This window comes from Lissotriton vulgaris, chromosome 10 (genome assembly GCF_964263255.1).
Source record: "Lissotriton vulgaris chromosome 10, aLisVul1.2, whole genome shotgun sequence".
In the NCBI taxonomy this organism is placed as follows: domain Eukaryota; kingdom Metazoa; phylum Chordata; class Amphibia; order Caudata; family Salamandridae; genus Lissotriton; species Lissotriton vulgaris.
The window spans coordinates 1,066,205,030-1,066,223,970 of NC_141698.1; the positions used below are offsets into that span (position 1 = coordinate 1,066,205,030).

At 42.9% G+C, this 18,941-nt stretch overlaps 1 protein-coding gene across 1 annotated transcript in view; it reads left to right on the forward strand.

The window, feature by feature from the left end:
• NEK10 (NIMA related kinase 10) overlaps window positions 1-18,941 on the forward strand; it is a 1,232,468-nt gene that overhangs the window by 23,369 nt on the left and 1,190,158 nt on the right. Inside the window, exon 2 of the mRNA XM_086942130.1 lies at window positions 15,414-15,524. Coding sequence (XP_086798256.1) covers window positions 15,451-15,524 — 74 coding nt within the window. The 5' untranslated portion in view covers window positions 15,414-15,450. The remainder of the gene's footprint in view (window positions 1-15,413; window positions 15,525-18,941) is intronic.

Below are 18,941 nucleotides of genomic sequence, written 5' to 3' on the forward strand. Positions count from 1 at the left end.
TAACATTCACATGGCTGTCTAAAGGTGTAACATTTCAACAGGTGCTCCAATTCCAGGCTGATGAGGGGTGTTACCCAAAAAACAGTCCCAGAATGCTTGTTTCAGATCCTGGGAAGACTTGGCTTGGCAGTTCAGGCTGGACTGTTCCCATGAGGCACAGGGTCAAGACTGTTCTGCATACAACTGGGGTGGCGAAGTGAGCTAACGAACGATGATGGATTAAACCCAGATCTGTGACTGGGGGCGAGTGTCTGAAAAGTTTCAGTGCTCCGTCCATCATCTCCTTGTGTTTACTTTGTGCTCCTATTCCAGGTACCAGATGATGATTTAATGATGACGACAAATGCATCGATGGAGGTTTGGGGCACCAACCTGCAAGAGCTGTTCACTAAGCAGTGCTGGATGTCGTTTGAAGGGCAGCTCCACATTAGTGTTCTAGAACGTTAGAGCCCTCTATGGCCAGTAAGCATTCTTTCCGTAAATTTGAAACTTGGTGATGGAAGGGCTGTCAGCCGCTCTGGAACTGGGACACTGATGGTGGACCACTTGCCAGCTGCCAGGAACATGTGAGAAAATACATCCAGCAGGTTAAGAGGAGTGTGTTCAAGAGGTTTCTGAATCAGAAGCATCTGGACATGATGTTCTGATGCCTGAGGGATCCACTACTGGGTCTTAACACATACCCTAGTGCCACAAAATGCCAGTTCTATGCCAGCAGGCATTGGGACCTGGGATCAGGGTTTGCTTTTTCAGCCTTATGGTACGGAACATTTACGTATGCCTTTCCTTCATTTCCCTTAATCCTGGGGATGATCAGCAAATTACACTTGAATCTTGCAGGATCATCTTGATCTCACCAGTGCAGTCAAACCTGTACTGGTTCACGGACCTGCCACTGTTGGACGCACCATACACACCTCTGGTCACACAAAACCACCTTTAGTGCTAAGGCCAAATTCTCCATCAAACCCCAACACCATGGAACTTGACAGCTTGGCTCCAGACACCTCCGAATTCATAAATAGGCACTCGGTCATGGTGTTAGCAAATTCTAACCTAGGCAGGACCTTCATCTGCAATGAAAACACACCAAGCCAAATGGATGATGTTCTGTGTTGGTACTCCTCACAGGGCTTGCACAGAATATCGTCCCAAGAACACCAGTTATTGTCTTAACTGCTTCATCTTTCCAGATGGGACTCAAGTACAGTGCTGTCAGAGTTTAGTTTTCAGCAGGTTTTAGGTTTAATAGGCACACCTTCACAGAATTGTGTAATAGTTTAAGACCTTTTTAGGGATTTTCCATGGGTATTTCAACCTACAGTTATGTGGGAGATTAGTACAGCCCTTTTCCAGTTAATGGGGAGCCCATTTGAGCCTTTGCATTTGGTGAAGCTTTAATATGTCTCTTTAAAGAAAACTGCCCTGCTGATGCTCATGTCAGCCAGTAGGGTCAACAAACTACCGCCCATAATTGTCAAAGAACCTTTCCTCAGGTTCACAAAGAGTGATTCTACAGATGAATACAACATTCATCCCTGTGGTACCTACCGAACTTCCACCTGAATAAACCAGGGGTAGTGTAGTCTTTCTTCCAGAATTCTACCTGTGTGTTTAATAGGCCACCACACTTGCTGGACATTAACAGATACCTAAAGTTCTATGGTAAGAAACCTGAACCGTTTAAGTGTACAGGCAAGCTCTTCATCTCTGTTGTAGATCTACATAAAGGTTGACCACTTTCTAAGCAGAGATTTCGAGATGAATACTGAGTGTTTACATTTTTGGCCCCAGCTAAGCCAAGCATTCCACCTGATGTGTAGATCTCATTCAACAAGAGCGGTGGCACTTATGGCAGCCGTCTAAACCTGAGTATTACTAGTGCACATCTGCAGAGCGGCCAGCTGGAAGAGCCCTTACACCTTTACAAAACATTACTGTTTTGATGCAAAAGCTATGAGAGTTGGCAATGGGACAGGCAGGTCATCGCAACCTGATCTAACAAAGTGGGCCTGCTTCTCGCCTTCCAATTTTTTGTATGTTACATCTATGGCTGTGCTGTGTGCTATTTTGTTTCAAGCCTGTGAATTCCTGAACTATTCATTGTTTATTAAGATTCTAGGTATTTACTTGTAACTACAGTTCTCCAGTGTTTGCATCTTTAGTAGATTCATAGATTCACATTTAGTCCTACATTCTTGATGACTAAAGGTTCACTAGTCTATAATCTTTCACACTCCTGCTCGAAATCTGAGATATGTTGATGTACCGGGAAAATGGAATTCAGAGCACCATCACCTTATTGACTGAATTTGGGGTACTTTTCAATAAGGTGTGTGTGCTACTAAATAGACACTGGGTTTAAACCTTTATTGTTATTTACAGCTATTGAAGTCATCTTGTGGCTCCCCTATCCAATCACTGGGAATAATTCAGGCATGTGAAAATATGAAGGAGGCCAGTACTGGAGGACTGCACTTATAGTTCAGTAACTTATTTCATCAGGAACTCACACTGACAATGTGGGGGACAACCTAGCTGTGTCCTCTGTCCTCCTCTCCCACTATCCTTCAGGCAGGTAATGAATTGTGGACATTCTGCATTAGTCCATTGTTAGCCTTCTTTCTCATGATACCCTTGTATTCATAAAACCATAGGACCCGAAACTAGAACTAAATAAGTGAGGTCACCAAAAAAAGATAGGAAAGGAATGCAGAGAGAAACCTCGAGGACGTGATCATGAACAGAAAACACATATAGCACAAGGGGAAGTTAGTTGTAAATTCTAAGTCCTCCATAACATTGTCTGTGTGAATTATAAAGCTGCCTTAGGTATAGTGAATGAGTGACCCGTATCATAGATCACTTGCAGATTAGCAGGCCTCATAGTGCATCTTTGTTATAAAGAGTCCAAAATCCAAATAATTTGAAGTAGCTTTAATGGCAGCACAGCAACGTAGGTCCAGATGCAACTGGGCAACAGTAAAGAATCTCATACAAGCGGAATTCTGCAGAATTTGGAATGCAGACAGAAAGTAAACAGAGCGCATACCAAGGTTGGCTAGCAGGAAAATTGTGTCATGAAGATGGAGGAAAGAGAGAAAAAGAGAAATAGGAAATGATGAAAAAGAGTGTAACACATCTCCCTTATCAAAGAGCAAAGTAAAAGATAAGAAAGCAAACATGACTAAACAAAATCAGCAAACTTTTTAGGCAATTGTCTTCTGAGATCAGATAGTTTAACTCTGTAAGCAACAGTCTCCTATTTTTGTTCATTTCCACCAATATTTGTAGTTGAATGATTTGTTTCCCTATAACAATCATTCTGAGCAAAATCATTAAAAGGACACTTAGCAACTTTGTTTAGTCTCTATATTAATGGCCTGATAGATGCCCTGTCATCAGAAAGAGATTTAGATGCCCCAAAATTAGCTTCACGTAGAATTTGAGCAATGAGGTTCGCCGATGACACCCTTTTGGTAGCTAAATCACCCATGGGGATTCAAAGGGTTTTGGATAGATGTCAGTTATTCTGTAGGAAAAGAGGTCTAGAGATAAATCTACAGAAAACGAAATTTATGGTGTTTAACAATCCAAAGAGCACCCGTCCAAATCCTTCACTTAACGTAAACCCCTTGAAAGAGTTTCATCTTTTATTTATTTAGGCATCACCATTACTGAATCTATGGATTGGGGGGCCCACAGTGCAAAGTCGACGCTAAAATTGGCTCAGTCGACAGGGGGCATCATGAAGGTTTTTAATAAGTCAGGCAAGAATGCTGTTAGCCTGGCACTAGAAATCTATAGGGGTCAAGCACGAGGGGGCACACTATATGGCGCAGAGCTCAGTGGTCATCTTAACTCCGAGCCATTATCACAGGTTGAGAACCACTATATTAGACATATATTTAGGCTCCCGCACAGCACTCCTTTAATTCCACTCCGATTAGATGCAGGACTAATGGCAATAGCAGAGGTGCGGAGTCTGAAACCCTTACTGTATTGGCGCCGTCTGTAGTCGACTCCTGAACTTCTTCCATACAAGGAAGAATTGTCTGAAGTCTTGAAGACGAGGGGTGCTGTTAGATTCCCCTGGTTTGCCCACATTAAACATTTGTTAGTAGAGATGGACCTGGGGGATTGTTGGGCTGAACCAGTGTTAGCCTGTTCACTAATTTCCAGGAAACAAATGAAGGCTCATTATGAGAACTATAAAATGGCTCTACTGCACACCAGTTGTAAAACAGGCGAACTAATCAAAGCCTTTCTTGAAATAAAAGATAGTCCTAATTTTGAGAAGGTGTTAGATCTTATTGACTGCAAGAAAACTATATTTACAATTTAGATTTGGGTACCTGCCTGTTTTGCATCGAAGTGGAGAGCCCAGAATGCGGTTCGGTGTCCTGCCTGTGATTACCCTGAGGAATCAGAGCTGCATGTTTTTTTTAGTTGCCCAGGCTATAACAAAGCGAGGAAAAGATGGTTGGTGCAGATTTGCAGGAACCTGGGTAGTAGGCGCCACATTGAAGTGTTTAGGATACTGAAGTATGACCTCAATATCCAGTTGTCTACTCAGTTGCAGGATTCCTGTTTTCCATGTGGTGCACCAGAAGGGTTTCCTTGAAAGCATCTAACGATCCTTTGGATAAGTTATAGCAAATGATATGGTAATTACTGCTATTTGGTATAATCTCCCTCTGTATCATAGCATACTATTTCATACTGAAGGGTTTTCCTGTTGCTTTTTATCAAAGTTTTTTTATTTAACTTATTTATTTATTGTACTATGCACTTTCCACAAACTTGTATGTGTAACGATCGCCCTTTCCGCTTTTTCCCTTCTTTTTTATTATGGAATTAATGTAATTACTGAGTGATGGCTATAATGTTTTTAACTTTCTTGAAACGTTATGTTTTAAAACTCTTTTGACGTATTTCCACAAATGAATGTTTTTATATGCTGCACTTTTTAGGTCACATTGACCAAAATAAAGTTTCTTTGAATGAATAATTGTTTAACATTACAAACTTTTCCATCCTGGGTAATTACACTATTGCTAAAAACCTTCTTAATCTGGATGGCTTTACTAAATTTGTAAGATCCTTTATTCAGTAAACCTGGTTTAAGAATTCTGACCCAATCACCAACTTGAAATCTATGTACCTAGATATTCCATTTGTTATTATACTATTTCACAGATTTGTTTGGCTTCATTTCAACCCTTTTTGCTGTATCATGCACATTTTCCTTATCAGAAAACTTAGTTTGACATTTGTCCCTAAACCACCATGGGCATACACACGATGCTGGGTTTCTACCTTTGAGAAGATTAAAAGGGCTAACTTCTGTCGTGGAATGGGGTGTAATCCGATGAACCCACAAACGTTCTCTTAAAGCATTCATCCAATTGGCACCCAACTTTATGGAATCTGTAACAAAATTCTTGAGCACTCTAATTAAGAGTTCCACCTGTCCATTTTCGTGTGGTTTGTAAAGAGATGTACATTTATGTTTGATTCCACACTCCTTAAGGAAACTCTCCATCTCTGTGGAAGTTAATTGCACTCAATTTTCTGTACTAAAATGGAGGGACAACCTTCCCGTGTTAAAACGTCTTTAAAAAAAAACAATTACAGCACTCGTTGTGGCCTTGGAAACAAATTTAACCTCTGGCCATTTGGAATGATAATCAATCATAAAATTCTCATGCAAAAAATATCATAAGCAACATTCTGCCATGGTTCTTCAGGCCATTTGACAACTTTCAATGGTGGAACATGCAACCTTGGCATTTTCTCACTTGTTACACATTCATTGCATTCTCTAACAACTCAATCTATAAATTTATCCATGCCTGGCCACCAAAAAAAACTTCTAACCAACCACTTCCAAGACGAAATGCCAGGATGTGTTTTATGGGCTATTTTGAGTATGATGTCTTGCATACCTTTAGGAGGAACACACTTTCCTGATTTAAATAACAAACAACCTTTAAATTCTAGTTCTCCTTATACATTAAATAACTGTAATAGATCTGGTCTTACCATATTCCTTCTTGACCATCCTACTAAAACATTTTTTTTTAAATCACACCACCTGTCATCCAGTTGCTCACAATTATTCCAACTATCTTCTATGATTCCTTTGGGTAGGAACAATATCACCAATGGCAACAACAAAATCACATTCCTTGCTGATATTAACTTTATCTTGTTCACAAGGTAAACGAGAAGGAAAATCAGCAGTAATATTTATCTTTCACTGGCACATACTCTGTATTAAAATAATATTCTTGTAACTTCGAGGTTAACCTTCCAATTCTAGCTGTAGAGTTCCAACCCCCACCTGTGGATAAGATGTTCAGTAATGGTTTGTGGTCCGTCCTAAGAGTAAATTTAGTGCCCCACACATACAGTCTGTAATGTTCAGAGGCCCAAACGCATGCAAGGAGTTCTCTTTCGATCACAGCATATTTACCCTAACACTCATTTAAAGTCTGTGATGCAGAGGCAACATTCCATTCTTCTTTACCTTCTCTTTGTGAAAGAACTCCACCTAGAACATATATACTGGCATCTACTGTGATGATGCATTCTTTTTTCATGTGAAAGGGCTTTAGAGTTGGAGCATTCACAATATCTTTTTTTATACACACACAGGCTTTTTGTTGTTCCTCTGCTCATTCATATTTTACATTCTGTCTCAACAAAACTCTTAAAGGCTCCATCTTTGTTGCAAATACTTCCACAAACTTACTATAATATTCGCACATGCCTGCGAATTATAAAAGTAACTCCTTGTTGGTTGGGGGGGGAGATTTCATAATAGCATCAACATTCGTTTTTTTGGGAATAACCTCATCTCCAGACTATGAATGTCCCAAGTACTCAACTGAATTTTTGAACAACTTGCATCCATGGACCTTGAGAGTGAAACCAGAAGATTAGAAATAACATCCATGGGTCCAAGAAACACTCTGTACCTGTGCTGATAATGATGACACGAGTGGTTCTTCAATGTTATAAAGAGTCCAAAATCCAAATAAATTGAAGTAGCTTTAATGTCAGCCCAGCAATGTAGGTCCTTAATGTTCAGCTCCAGATGCAACTGGGCAACACTAACTAATCTCATACAAGCGGAATTCTGCGGAATGTGGAACGCAGACATAAAGTAAACCACGCGCATGCCTAGGTTGGCTAGCAGGAAAATGATGTAATGAAGTTGGAGGAAAGAGAGAAGAAGATACATAGGAAATGATAAAGAAGAATGTAACACACTTGTAACAACTCCTTATCCTGTCAAAACAAGGTTCTTTTTGCTATTCTTTTTACTCATGGTAGGAAAGGCCAACCTCAGTCCATTTGTTAAATAGAAGTTTTGTCAACAAACAATTTGCAGATGTGATTGTTTGCGCTAAATTTTCTGAAGGTAGCTATCATCTTATAGAGTTTCACATGTTAAATAGGTGCTTTACGGTGAGTAAAAGGAGGATCTAAGAGCGCCCATTCTTCTAGGTTACTTCTAATAATTTGTCTTGAAGGTAATATTTCTGGTCTTGATAATGCTAATTTTCTGGAAATGCCGTGACTGAGATCTTAAACCTTTGAGAGTATCCACTCTATAGCTGGTTCACTCATTCAGAGTACTCCGATAAACAACTTTCTTTATTATATACTGAACCACCAACTCAGCAACATTGGGTTGTAGTTCCTAAATCCTTGTAGAGTGGCCAGTGACTTTATTGGACTGGTTAAAATGTCTTGTTAAAGCATTCAACTTGAGTTAAATGTATGTATGACATATTGTTACTTTGAAAATTACCTGTTACCCACTAATTATTGGACATGCTGCAGCTTCTGCTGCACTCCATAAAATTGCCATAATGTAGTCCATTTCCTTGCCATTCGAAATCCCGCAGGAGTCTGGGAAGTCATCTAGTAATGTATTGGAGAGCATTTTACAATGTGTGCTTATCAGTGCACTCTCAGTTGGGGCTTGCGGTTTGGATATGGATCATCTGATAATAGGTGAGAAAAATAACCCTGCCATCATAACAGAAACATGGCTGATGAAGCCCAATGCCAAACCTTAACATGACCTCATCAATAAATGTAAGCATTACATGATAGAACAGTTAGGTCCCTAACTATGGGGGTTCGGTAGCTGTGATCTTTAGATCCCGTCTCATACATGCATCACCATGAGTCTGAGGTAAGGCTTCCGAACGCATGAGTGAAACAAATACATTTTAATGGAGCCTTCTTAGAGTAGGGCGTGAAAGAACCCTAAGACCGACCGCATCAGGAGAAATGGGCATGTGCCCTCCTGATAATACACCTTACCTTCATTTGCTGCTTTTACCATTGAGACTTTGGGTAAAACCAGTCTCTGTGACCTGCTTTTAGCAGCTTTACTAAGATTAACAAGTGTGACTAGTGAGGGTGTCTGAAGCAGGCTATTGGAGTCATAGAAGAGCTTCCATAGACAGGCCAGAAGTCCTATGGGCAATGAACAGTGTCCGGGTCAAACCAAGTATTGTGAAACTCTCTGCTCATGTATCTGCTTTTGAAGATCTTCCTTATCTCCATCCACTGCAGAAAATCTCTGGAATTCTGCAAGTGATCTCTTTGCGTCTTTCTAATACTGTAGAACTCTTTTTCTCAAACATATTTTCATTGCATTTTTACAGGAGGAAAAGAAATACACAGTATGGCTTGTGTGAGTGCTAATCAGTAGCAGAGGCAGCTTGTATGAGTGCTAATCAGAAGTAGAGGTGGCTTGTATGAGTGCTAATCAGTAGTAGAGGTGGCTTGTATGAGTGCTAATCAGTAGTAGAGGCGGCTTGTATGAGTGCGAATCAGTAGTAAAGGCGGCTTGTGTGAGTGCTAATCAGTAGTAGAGGCGGCTTGTGTGAGTGCTAATCAATATTAGATGCTGCTTGTATGAGTGTGAATCAGTAGTAGAGGCTGCTTGTGTGAGTGCGAATCAGTAGTAGAGGCGGCTTGTATGAGTGCTAATCAGTGGTAGAGGCGGCTTGTGTGAGTGCTAATCAGTAGTAGAGGAGGCTTGTGGGAGTGCTAATCAGTAGTAGAGGAGGCTTGTATGAGTGCTAAACAGTAGTAGAGGCGGCTTGTGTGGGTGCTAATCAGTAGTGGAGGAGGCTTGTATGAGTGCTAAACAGTAGTAGAGGCGGCTTGTGTGGGTGCTAATCAGTAGTGGAGGAAGCTTGTGGGAGTGCTAATCAGTAGTGGAGGCAGCTTGTGTAAGTGTTAATCAATGTTAGAGGCTGGTTGTATGGGTGCTAATCAGTAGTATAGACGGCTTGTGTGAGTGCTAATCATTAGTATAGACGGCTTGTGTGAGTGCTAATCAGTAGTAGAGGCGGCTTGTGTGGGTGCTAATCAGTAGTATAGACGGCTTGTGTGAGTGCTAATCAGTAGTATAGACGGCTTGTGTGAGTGCTAATCAGTAGTATAGACGGCTTGTGTGAGTGCTAATCAGTAGTGGAGGCGGCTTGTGTGAGTGATAATCAGTAGTGGAGGCGGCTTGTGTGAGTGCTAATCAGTAGTATAGACGGCTTGTGTGAGTGCTAATCAGTAGTGGAGGCGGCTTGTGTGAGTGATAATCAGTAGTGGAGGCGGCTTGTGTGAGTGATAATCAGTAGTATAGACGGCTTGTGTGAGTGCTAATCAGTAGTATAGACGGCTTGTGTGAGTGCTAATCAGTAGTATAGACGGCTTGTGTGAGTGCTAATCAGTAGTGGAGGCGGCTTGTGTGAGTGCTAATCAGTAATAGAGGCGGCTTGTATGAGTGCGAATCAGTAGTAGAGGCGGCTTGTATGAATGCTAATCAATGTTGGAGGCTGCTTGTATGAGTGCTAATCAGTAGTAGAGGCGGCTTGTGTGAGTGCTAATCAGTAGTAGAGGTAGCTTTTATGAGTGCTAATCATTATTAGAGGAGGCTTGTGTGAGTGCTAATCAGAAGTAGAGGTAGCTTTTATGAGTGCTAATCATTATTAGACGCGGCGTGTGTGAGTGCTAATCAGAAGTAGAGGTAGATTTTATGAGTGCTAATCAGTAGTAGAGGTGGCTTGTATGAGTATTAATCAGTATTAGACGTACTGGCACGATGTCAACACGCTGTTGACGAAAGGGACGGCATTGGGCCTTCGTCACGACTGGGACACCTGTGTGCTAGGCCTCCTTACCAGGACAAAACACAACAAAGCCCACACGAGGTTCTGGGATCTGGGGCTGATAACCGCCAAAAGACTCATAACTCGTCACTGGAAAGCCGCAGAACCACCCCTGACGAAACACTGGAGTGCCTCCCTCATTTACTGGGCGACCGCAGAGGGCACGGTACTACGCAGGGAAGAAACAGCGGGGCGGAGGGCCATACCGATAGCCCAGATTTGGGAGGGCTTCCTACAAACATACATCAGGGCCTGCCACGATAAAGGGGTGATGTGAGATGATAGCCAGCTCGCCCCCACTCCCCCCCAGTGGAATGAGGGAACACGTCTGGGTGGCAAGCTGCGTAGCAATGGGGAGATACGAGAGCCGCACGCATACAGACATGAAATACCACCCCTATAGCCCCTCTCTCACCCCCCGACCCCCCCCCCCGACTTCTCACCCCCCCCCCCCTAGTCAGAAGGGGCCACACACACAATCGACTCCAATAATGCAGCCCCACCCCGGGCCTTAGAGCTACCACACACCACCCGAACCACCTCCCCGCGAACACTAGACACCAGCACCCTGCGAGACCACTCCACCCGGACCTAACACGACAGGACCCACACTGCAGCACCCCCTTCCCTCCTCCCCGAGTTAAGATTCATTGCACCCCCACTTTCTTTCCTATTTTCCCCCGATTAGGTCAGTGGCACCTACGGCAAATGTCGCCCCCCAGTTGACAACGCTGGATCTGCCTTTCTCATGCAAACCTTTTACTTTTGGCATACGGCGACTAAACACGGGATTGTAGCACACATGACAACCACTGCCGCAACCCTCTACCACACGGCGACGACGTACTGAACATCCTAGTCGTCCACGGCACTCATATATGTCGCCCGGAACCGGGCCTGGTTGGTTATTTACACTGTTGAGGAACAACACACTATATCACTGGCCAGAGGGTTGTGGGCAACAGGGGTACAGCTGGCCAACAGGCTGCCCGTCTGGATGGGCGAGGTCAGATACTCTGGTAAGATCGACACCGCGAATTAAACTGTAAAGTAATGATGAAGTGATCAGTATGGTGAATGCAGTGACTGTCCCCATGACAACTGATGGTGTTATTTACTAATAGGTGCATTTATTGGATTTTCAACCGTCGTCAACATTCGCTCTGATATTGTACGAGCTACCCCAATTGTTGTTTCCCCTTTGAATCACACACACAAGAAATGTAATTGTATGTCAAGTGTTTCAATAAAACAGATTTAAAAAAAAAAAAAGAGTATTAATCAGTATTAGAGGCTGTGTGTGAGTGCTAATCAGTAGTAGAGGCGGCTTGTGTGAGTGCTAATCAGTAGTAAAGGTGGCTTGTATGAGTGCTAATCAGTAGTAGAGGTAGCTTTTATGAGTGCTAATCAGTATTAGAGGCGGCTTGTGTGAGTGCTAATCAGTAGTAGAGGTAGCTTTTATGAGTGCTAATCAGTAGTAGAGGCGGCTTGTGTGAGTGCTAATCAGTAGTAGAGGTGGCTTGTATGAGTGCTAATCAGTATTAGAGGCTGCGTGTATGAGTGCGAATCAGTAGTAGAGACGTCTTGTGTGAGTGCTAATCAGTAGAAGAGGGAGCTTGTGTGAGTGCTAATCAGTAGTAGAGGTAGCTTTTATGAGTGCTAATCAGTATTAGAGGTGGCTTGTGTGAGTGCTAATCAGTAGTAGAGGCGACTTGTGTGAGGGAGAATCAGTAGTAGAGGTAGCTTTTATGAGTGCTAATCAGTATTAGAGGCTGCTTGTATGAGTGCTAATCAGTAGTGGAGACGGCTTGTGTGAGTGCTAATCAGTAGTAGAGGCGACTTGTGTGAGTGCTAATCAGTAGTAGAGGCGGCTTTTATGAGTGCTAATCAGTAGTAGAGACGGCTTGTGGGAGTGCTAATCAGTAGTAGAGGCGGCTTTTATGAGTGCTAATCAGTAGTAGAGGCGGCTTGTGTGAGTGCTAATCAGTAGTAGAGGTAGCTTGTGTGAGTGCTAATCAGTAGTAGAGGTAGCTTGTGTGAGTGCTAATCAGTAGTAGAGGTGGCTTGTATGAGTGCGAATCAGTAGTAGAGGCGTCTTGTGGGAGTGCTAATCAGTAGTAGAGGTAGCTTTTATGAGTGCTAATCAGTATTAGAGGCGGCTTGTGTGAGTGCTAATCAGTAGTAGAGGTAGCTTTTATGAGTGCTAATCAGTAGTAGAGGCGGCTTGTGTGAGTGCTAATCAGTAGTAGAGGTGGCTTGTATGAGTGCTAATCAGTATTAGAGGCTGCGTGTATGAGTGCGAATCAGTAGTAGAGACGTCTTGTGTGAGTGCTAATCAGTAGAAGAGGGAGCTTGTGTGAGTGCTAATCAGTAGTAGAGGTAGCTTTTATGAGTGCTAATCAGTATTAGAGGTGGCTTGTGTGAGTGCTAATCAGTAGTAGAGGCGACTTGTGTGAGGGAGAATCAGTAGTAGAGGTAGCTTGTATGAGTGCTAATCAGTATTAGAGGCTGCTTGTATGAGTGCTAATCAGTAGTGGAGACGGCTTGTGTGAGTGCTAATCAGTAGTAGAGGCGACTTGTGTGAGTGCTAATCAGTAGTAGAGGCGGCTTTTATGAGTGCTAATCAGTAGTAGAGACGGCTTGTGGGAGTGCTAATCAGTAGTAGAGGCGGCTTTTATGAGTGCTAATCAGTAGTAGAGGCGGCTTGTGTGAGTGCTAATCAGTAGTAGAGGTAGCTTGTGTGAGTGCTAATCAATGTTAGAGGCTGCTTGTATGAGTGCTAATCAGTAGTAGAGGCGGCTTGTGTGAGTGCTAATCAGTAGTAGAGGCGGCTTTTATGAGTGCTAATCAGTAGTAGAGGCGGCTTGTGTGAGTGCTAATCAGTAGTAGAGGCGGCTTTTATGAGTGCTAATCAGTAGTGAAGGCGGCTTGTGTGAGTGCTAATCAGTAGTAGAGGCGGCTTGTGTGAGGTCTAATCAGTAGTAGAGGTAGCTTGTGTGAGTACTAATCAATGTTAGTGGCTGCTGGTGTGAGTGCTAATCAGTAGTATAGGAGGCATGTGTGAGTGCTAATTAGTAGTAGAGGCGGCTTGTGTGAGTGCTAATCAGTAGTAGAGGCAGCTTTATGAGTGGTAATCAATAGTGTGAGTGCTAATCTGTGGTAGAGGTGGCTTTTATGAGTGCTAATCAATAGTAGAGGTGGCTTGTATGAGTGCTAATCAGTAGTAGAGGTAGATTTTATGAGTGCTAATCAGTAGGAGAAGTGGCTTGTATAAAGTGCTAATCAATAGTAGAGGTGGCTTGTATGAGTGCTAATCAGTAGGAGAAGTAGCTTTTATGAGTGCTAATCAATCGTAGAGATGGCTTGTGTGAGTGCTAATCTGTAGTAGAGGTGGCTCTATGAGTGCTAATCAGTAGTAGAGTCCGCTTGTATGAGTGCTAATCATTAGCAGAGTCAGTTTGTATGAGTGCTAATCAGTAGTAGAGTCAGCTTGTATGAGTGCTAATTAGTAGTATAGAAATCACAGAATGACTTTAGATCCAATTAAAGCTTAAGCCCAGTTAATATCCCTCTACACTCTTCACTCTTCCCATGAGTACTATCCGTATGTTAGTTTCTACCCATGGACTCCCGCCGCCCCCGAGGCACTATATTGTCCGCAGCTGTCCCTTCTCGTTTTGCGTCTGCACAAAGACCGAGTAGTCGTCATCCTGGTGCCTGCACAAGTGACTGACCGACTCTGGAGAAGTGTTTCACAAGTGGTCTTCACAATGCGGGTGGCTGCTTGGAAAAGCGGAAACATCGGGCACGGTGTATTTTCCATTAGGCTGGCATGTCAACTCTAGACTATGTTAATTACTCAATGAGTGAAAACACAAATACTAATACAGAATAAGTATAAACAGTTTATTGTTTTCTTATTAATATTCTTATAACTTTTTTGTGGATTTTTTTTAAACATGTATAGATTAAGATAAATATATTTACAATCGTAATACTAAATTATGAACCACATGTATTCTCTCCCTTTGACAGTTGGTACATTTCATATGCTATCATGAATCTGTGTTTCAAGTATTGAGATTGTTATAATTTCAATTCATTTGTACACACATCATTTTTTTCTCTTTTTTCAACTTTAGTCAAAAGAAGTGTATATTAAAATACATAAATCACGTAAAAACTTTATGCACAGAGACTGGCGGGTAGTTGACAAACAACGCGTTTCGGCTAGGCCTTCGTCAGGACTCTGTCACAGTGGTTACTCGTAGGTATCTAGGTAGCACTGTCCTCGAGTACTATGAGACGTATAATTTCTCTATCCTGGATATGTGGTGGCTTCTTTTTAAATCTTCTTTTTATGCCACAAAGCAGGTGGCCCCAGTGAGGTCTGCCGTGGTGAGTACTGAGCGCAGTTTTCACCCACTGAGAGAATGGCGGAGGGTCTGATCTCATCCAATGACATGCCATCGCTCACCTCGCAGCCCCCACACTTGCAGAGTTTTGTAAATTGTGCACACACCAGGATACACACTCGGACTGAAGGGCAGTGCCAGTGGAAGGGTCCCTGGTGGTGTCCTCCCTACTGAGGCCCAAAGGGATGACCGCTTCCGTCCTTCCCACCACATGTGCACGGCGTCTCCTCCCATCCCACATCCGCTCCAGAAATATTGTGATGCTGTAGGTGTGTCTTCACTGTGGGTAGGCCGGCTATGTAGTACGTTATCATGAATTTCTGTTTTTAAGTCTCCTGAGGCTTTATCAACGCCTTGCCTTAACAACTCCCATCCTCGCAACGAGAGAGGGGAGCCAAGGTTTGTTTAATCAGAAGCAGTTTTAATGGAAACTACTCATTTTAAAACGGTCTATCATTTTGTAATAACATGCCTCTTCTTAGGTTGCTATTTTGCTAGTTGCTTTCACACTTCATCACATCATCCCCATTCATGTCTATGGCCTCTCTCACTCGTCTACACATGCAGATGTCTACAGGGGTTCCTTCATCCCGTCGGGATGGAACAAGCAGCCATCTGGCGCTATCCCGGCTGTCACTTGTGACGTAACCTGCCTTTTCTGTTAGAATCAGTATCTATTCCCTGGACATCGGTGTCCTGTCCGTGCAGTATGGCTCGTTTTTTTAGACTCTTTTAAATGAATGTGGCAGTGTTGCAGCTGTGCGGTTTGTAACCCTGAATCTCTCCTTTCTGATTGGTGAAGGCAGGCAATGGTAACTCGGGGGAATTGACGAATTAAAATGCCGGATTTGGACAAGAAGGGGAAGAAAAACGGAAAGACAACAGAAAAGAAAAGTCCAGCCTCATCTCCCAGGTAGGCCAAGCACATTCCTTCCAATGTGAATGTAGTGACAACGTTTTATTAAAGTAACGCATAAGAAATTCTGGCCTCTGCACAAGGCATACTGGACACCAGCTCGCCTACCCCTGCAGAAGATTAGGGGGATTCCAGTTGTTGGAATTGTAGAGAAGAAACAGGGGACCTTGCACATCTGGCGTTTCACTGCAAATGCGTAACACCATTCTGGGAATGTATCTTTGATTTTATCTCTAAATTATTCTGATGCTCCCTTAAAAAAGAAGTCTCTACACTAGTATTTGGCTTCCTCAGAGTCCAATCCTTGTACGATAACGACAGGGCCTTACTAGATCTTCTTTTGATGGCAGCAGTCAAAGTTATTTTAAATAATTGGAAAGTCACAAAGAGAGCGACTTTTACATGCTGGTTAAATTGGGTCTCCCACCTTAGGGGCGCTGACACAATTGCCCTCCAAAATTCACCATGGAAACCCCCCTCAGACACATGTGGGATAGCCTGCATACATATTTTGAGTCGCATAAACCACCGTGAACTGAAATCCTTAAGTGATAGGAAGACAAAGGGGCGGTCCATAACCAAGCCTATATATATATAACAACTTCTACTACTATTAATTATTTCCTACCACAGGCAACCAGATAGGTTATGTCATTGCAACACCAAATAGTAGCCTATCTGCAGTGTATGCTGGATGTAGAAATGTACTTTGTATTTTAGGTTGGTTTTTTTAAGGTTTATTATTTGTTAGATTATTGTGTCAGTCTGTAGTATTGTGCTTTATATTATGTCTGTTTTGTGTACTCATTGTTTGGGAAACAACCAATTAAAAACTTTTGAACACACAAAAAAACGCATATGGAATGAGACGCTGAAATGGACACTTTATGATTACAAGGACTAGAGGCACAAAAGGCCAAATTAATTTCCTTTATCCTAATTTGTACATACTTCTGTTTGGGGCGAGCTTAATTGCTTGCATGCCCTAAATCAAGAAAGCAAATGTGTGCGTGCACAATAAAGTGCATTTGCAGATATAGACACACACAATTGTTTCTGCTTGTTTCATATGCGCTCAGGGCCAGACCAGGAGATATAGGCGACACCAGACTTCGCGCTCTTCCGTGCCCCACAGACTATTTAGTGAGAGATAATGACACCCATTTATTTGGCTGGTTCTTGCATACGGTTCCGAGTAATTACCAGTGGCTCAGATTAGTTCAGGTAATCCACCCCCACTTATTTATTATATTTAATTTTTTGTTTTCTCACTTTTTTATTTTCCTTTTTTGTTTTCCTCGTTTTGTTGTTTAATTCTTAATTTGAGGCTTCTTGATGCCAAGCCATTTTTTTTAATTATTGATTTGTATGCAGTCGTTAATCAGTGTTCCCAGCAAGGAATTAAAAATAGATCACTGGATGGAATTAATTAAGCATGCTTTACACGTAGGAGGGGAGAGGGCCAAAAATAACTCAACTCTACCACCCTGGACCCCCAATGAAAATCACATGAAAACACAAAAGGGGTTGTAGAGTACACACTGTTACACAGACAGACAAATTCATCCGTTGTGAAAAACTGCCCTCACTCACATACCGAAGTATGTGACATGCTTCATCATAGGGCCTGCTTGCAATACGCCCTGGTGTAGCCACACACAGGACAGAGCATAAGGAAGGGGAAAAAATAATAAATTCCACACAACAAAACGTATGACCATATAATTCAACACAAACTACATGTAACATATAATGTGATGAAAGACTGTGAACATCACCAAGTGACTGAAACTGATAGTGCGACAAAAAGGGGGGCAGTCAATTAGAAGTGGTTAAAACTGATTAAGGGTGCCAACTAAAGAGAAATAATTTATTCAACGTTCCTTGGTACCCCTATCAGGATTAAAACTTAAGAACTCAGGATGGGTAATGTCTAATGAGGAAAACAAGGTTTCTCTAGACTTCCCTCCTCATACTGCGATAGTCAACATGTTTCGACCGATTAGTTATGCCTCAAAAGGTCAAACATGCGAGTTGCAGTTCGTGTGGGATTGCTGGAACCAACCTCGACACGTAGCAAGAGGGGCACGGATCTAGGTAGACCGGCTCTGTTCTTGGGGCCCAACAACCGAAATACGGTAGGGCCTTAAGTGACACTGATTACGACAGTCCTGATGAAGACCAGAGTGACCTTTTGAGGCATAACTAATCGGTCGAAACATGTTGTAAAGTATCTTGAGAGCGGCAGCTTAGCCGCAGGGGTTTTTGTTCGGAGCCCTGTGCTAGGGTTAGCATAGGGCATACACTGTAGCAGTTTACTACTCGTTCGTCTCTCTCCATCAATTTCCACTTTTTGAATACCCTCAACCGAGTGATGCATAATTGGGAAACTTTGGGGACATAGATAGTAACTTTAATCTTGTCTTCCATCTTTCTCGATTGAATACAAAATGGCATTGATTCCGGGACTTTCCTTTGGGGACGATATTGTCTCTGACATTTTGGCCGGACCTTCTCTCTTAGGCGACAGTACAGTCACGGCAGTACTGGCGCAGGGGGAGGGGTGGGATACCCTTTTGGATCTGAAGAAAACACTGGTCAAGACGATCTTACATGGGGTTATCCTCACCGAGTACCTAAGGGTCAACGCGACTCTAAGGGGCCTCCTTGTCACCAACGAGCCTTTAATTTTCTTGGAGGATGAGGACTTCAGACGGGACTGGGCGCTAGTCTCGTGGAAGTGCACTCGAGATTGGCTGGTATTAATCATCTGTACAGCCAAGCGACTAGCTGATGCCCTCCTAATAGAAATACAGACAACGGAAGCAGGGCTCCAAGTATAGAGATTATTTGATCCATTCTAAGATCTCTAAGCTCCAGAAAGACTTAAAAAATTTCAGTAGAGAAAAAGCATACCCTTATACATCTAATGAGTATGCCAATCAGAAGAGGGCAATAAGAGCAATCAGCAGGGCCGTCCTCGCCAATATACCACCAGCAGCTCGAGTGAGGGTAGTGATAACGAGTTTCCATCTAAAAGGAGAGGTAGAGGACGAGGCTATTGGCGGGGTCCTAGACCACCGTTTTTTCCTCCTTCTTTTCAACAATACCCTAATCAGGGCTATAATTGGCCGATGATGGGCTATCCCCCCACAGGTCCTTACCAAAACCAACAATTTGAAAATCAAAGATTCCAGAATCCGGAATTTCAAAATGCACAGTTCCAGAACTTTCAGGGGCCTTTTTTAGCGAGAGGCCGGGGCAAGGAACGAGGCAAGCAGAAGGGCCAAGCACGAGTGAACTGGGCCGACCAGGACCAGGAGATCACCCAGCGGGTAACCAGGAGCATGGCACAGGTCACCTTGCCGAATTCGAGCCGCGACCCTCTCTAGTGGTCAATCTTTCTTCCTACCC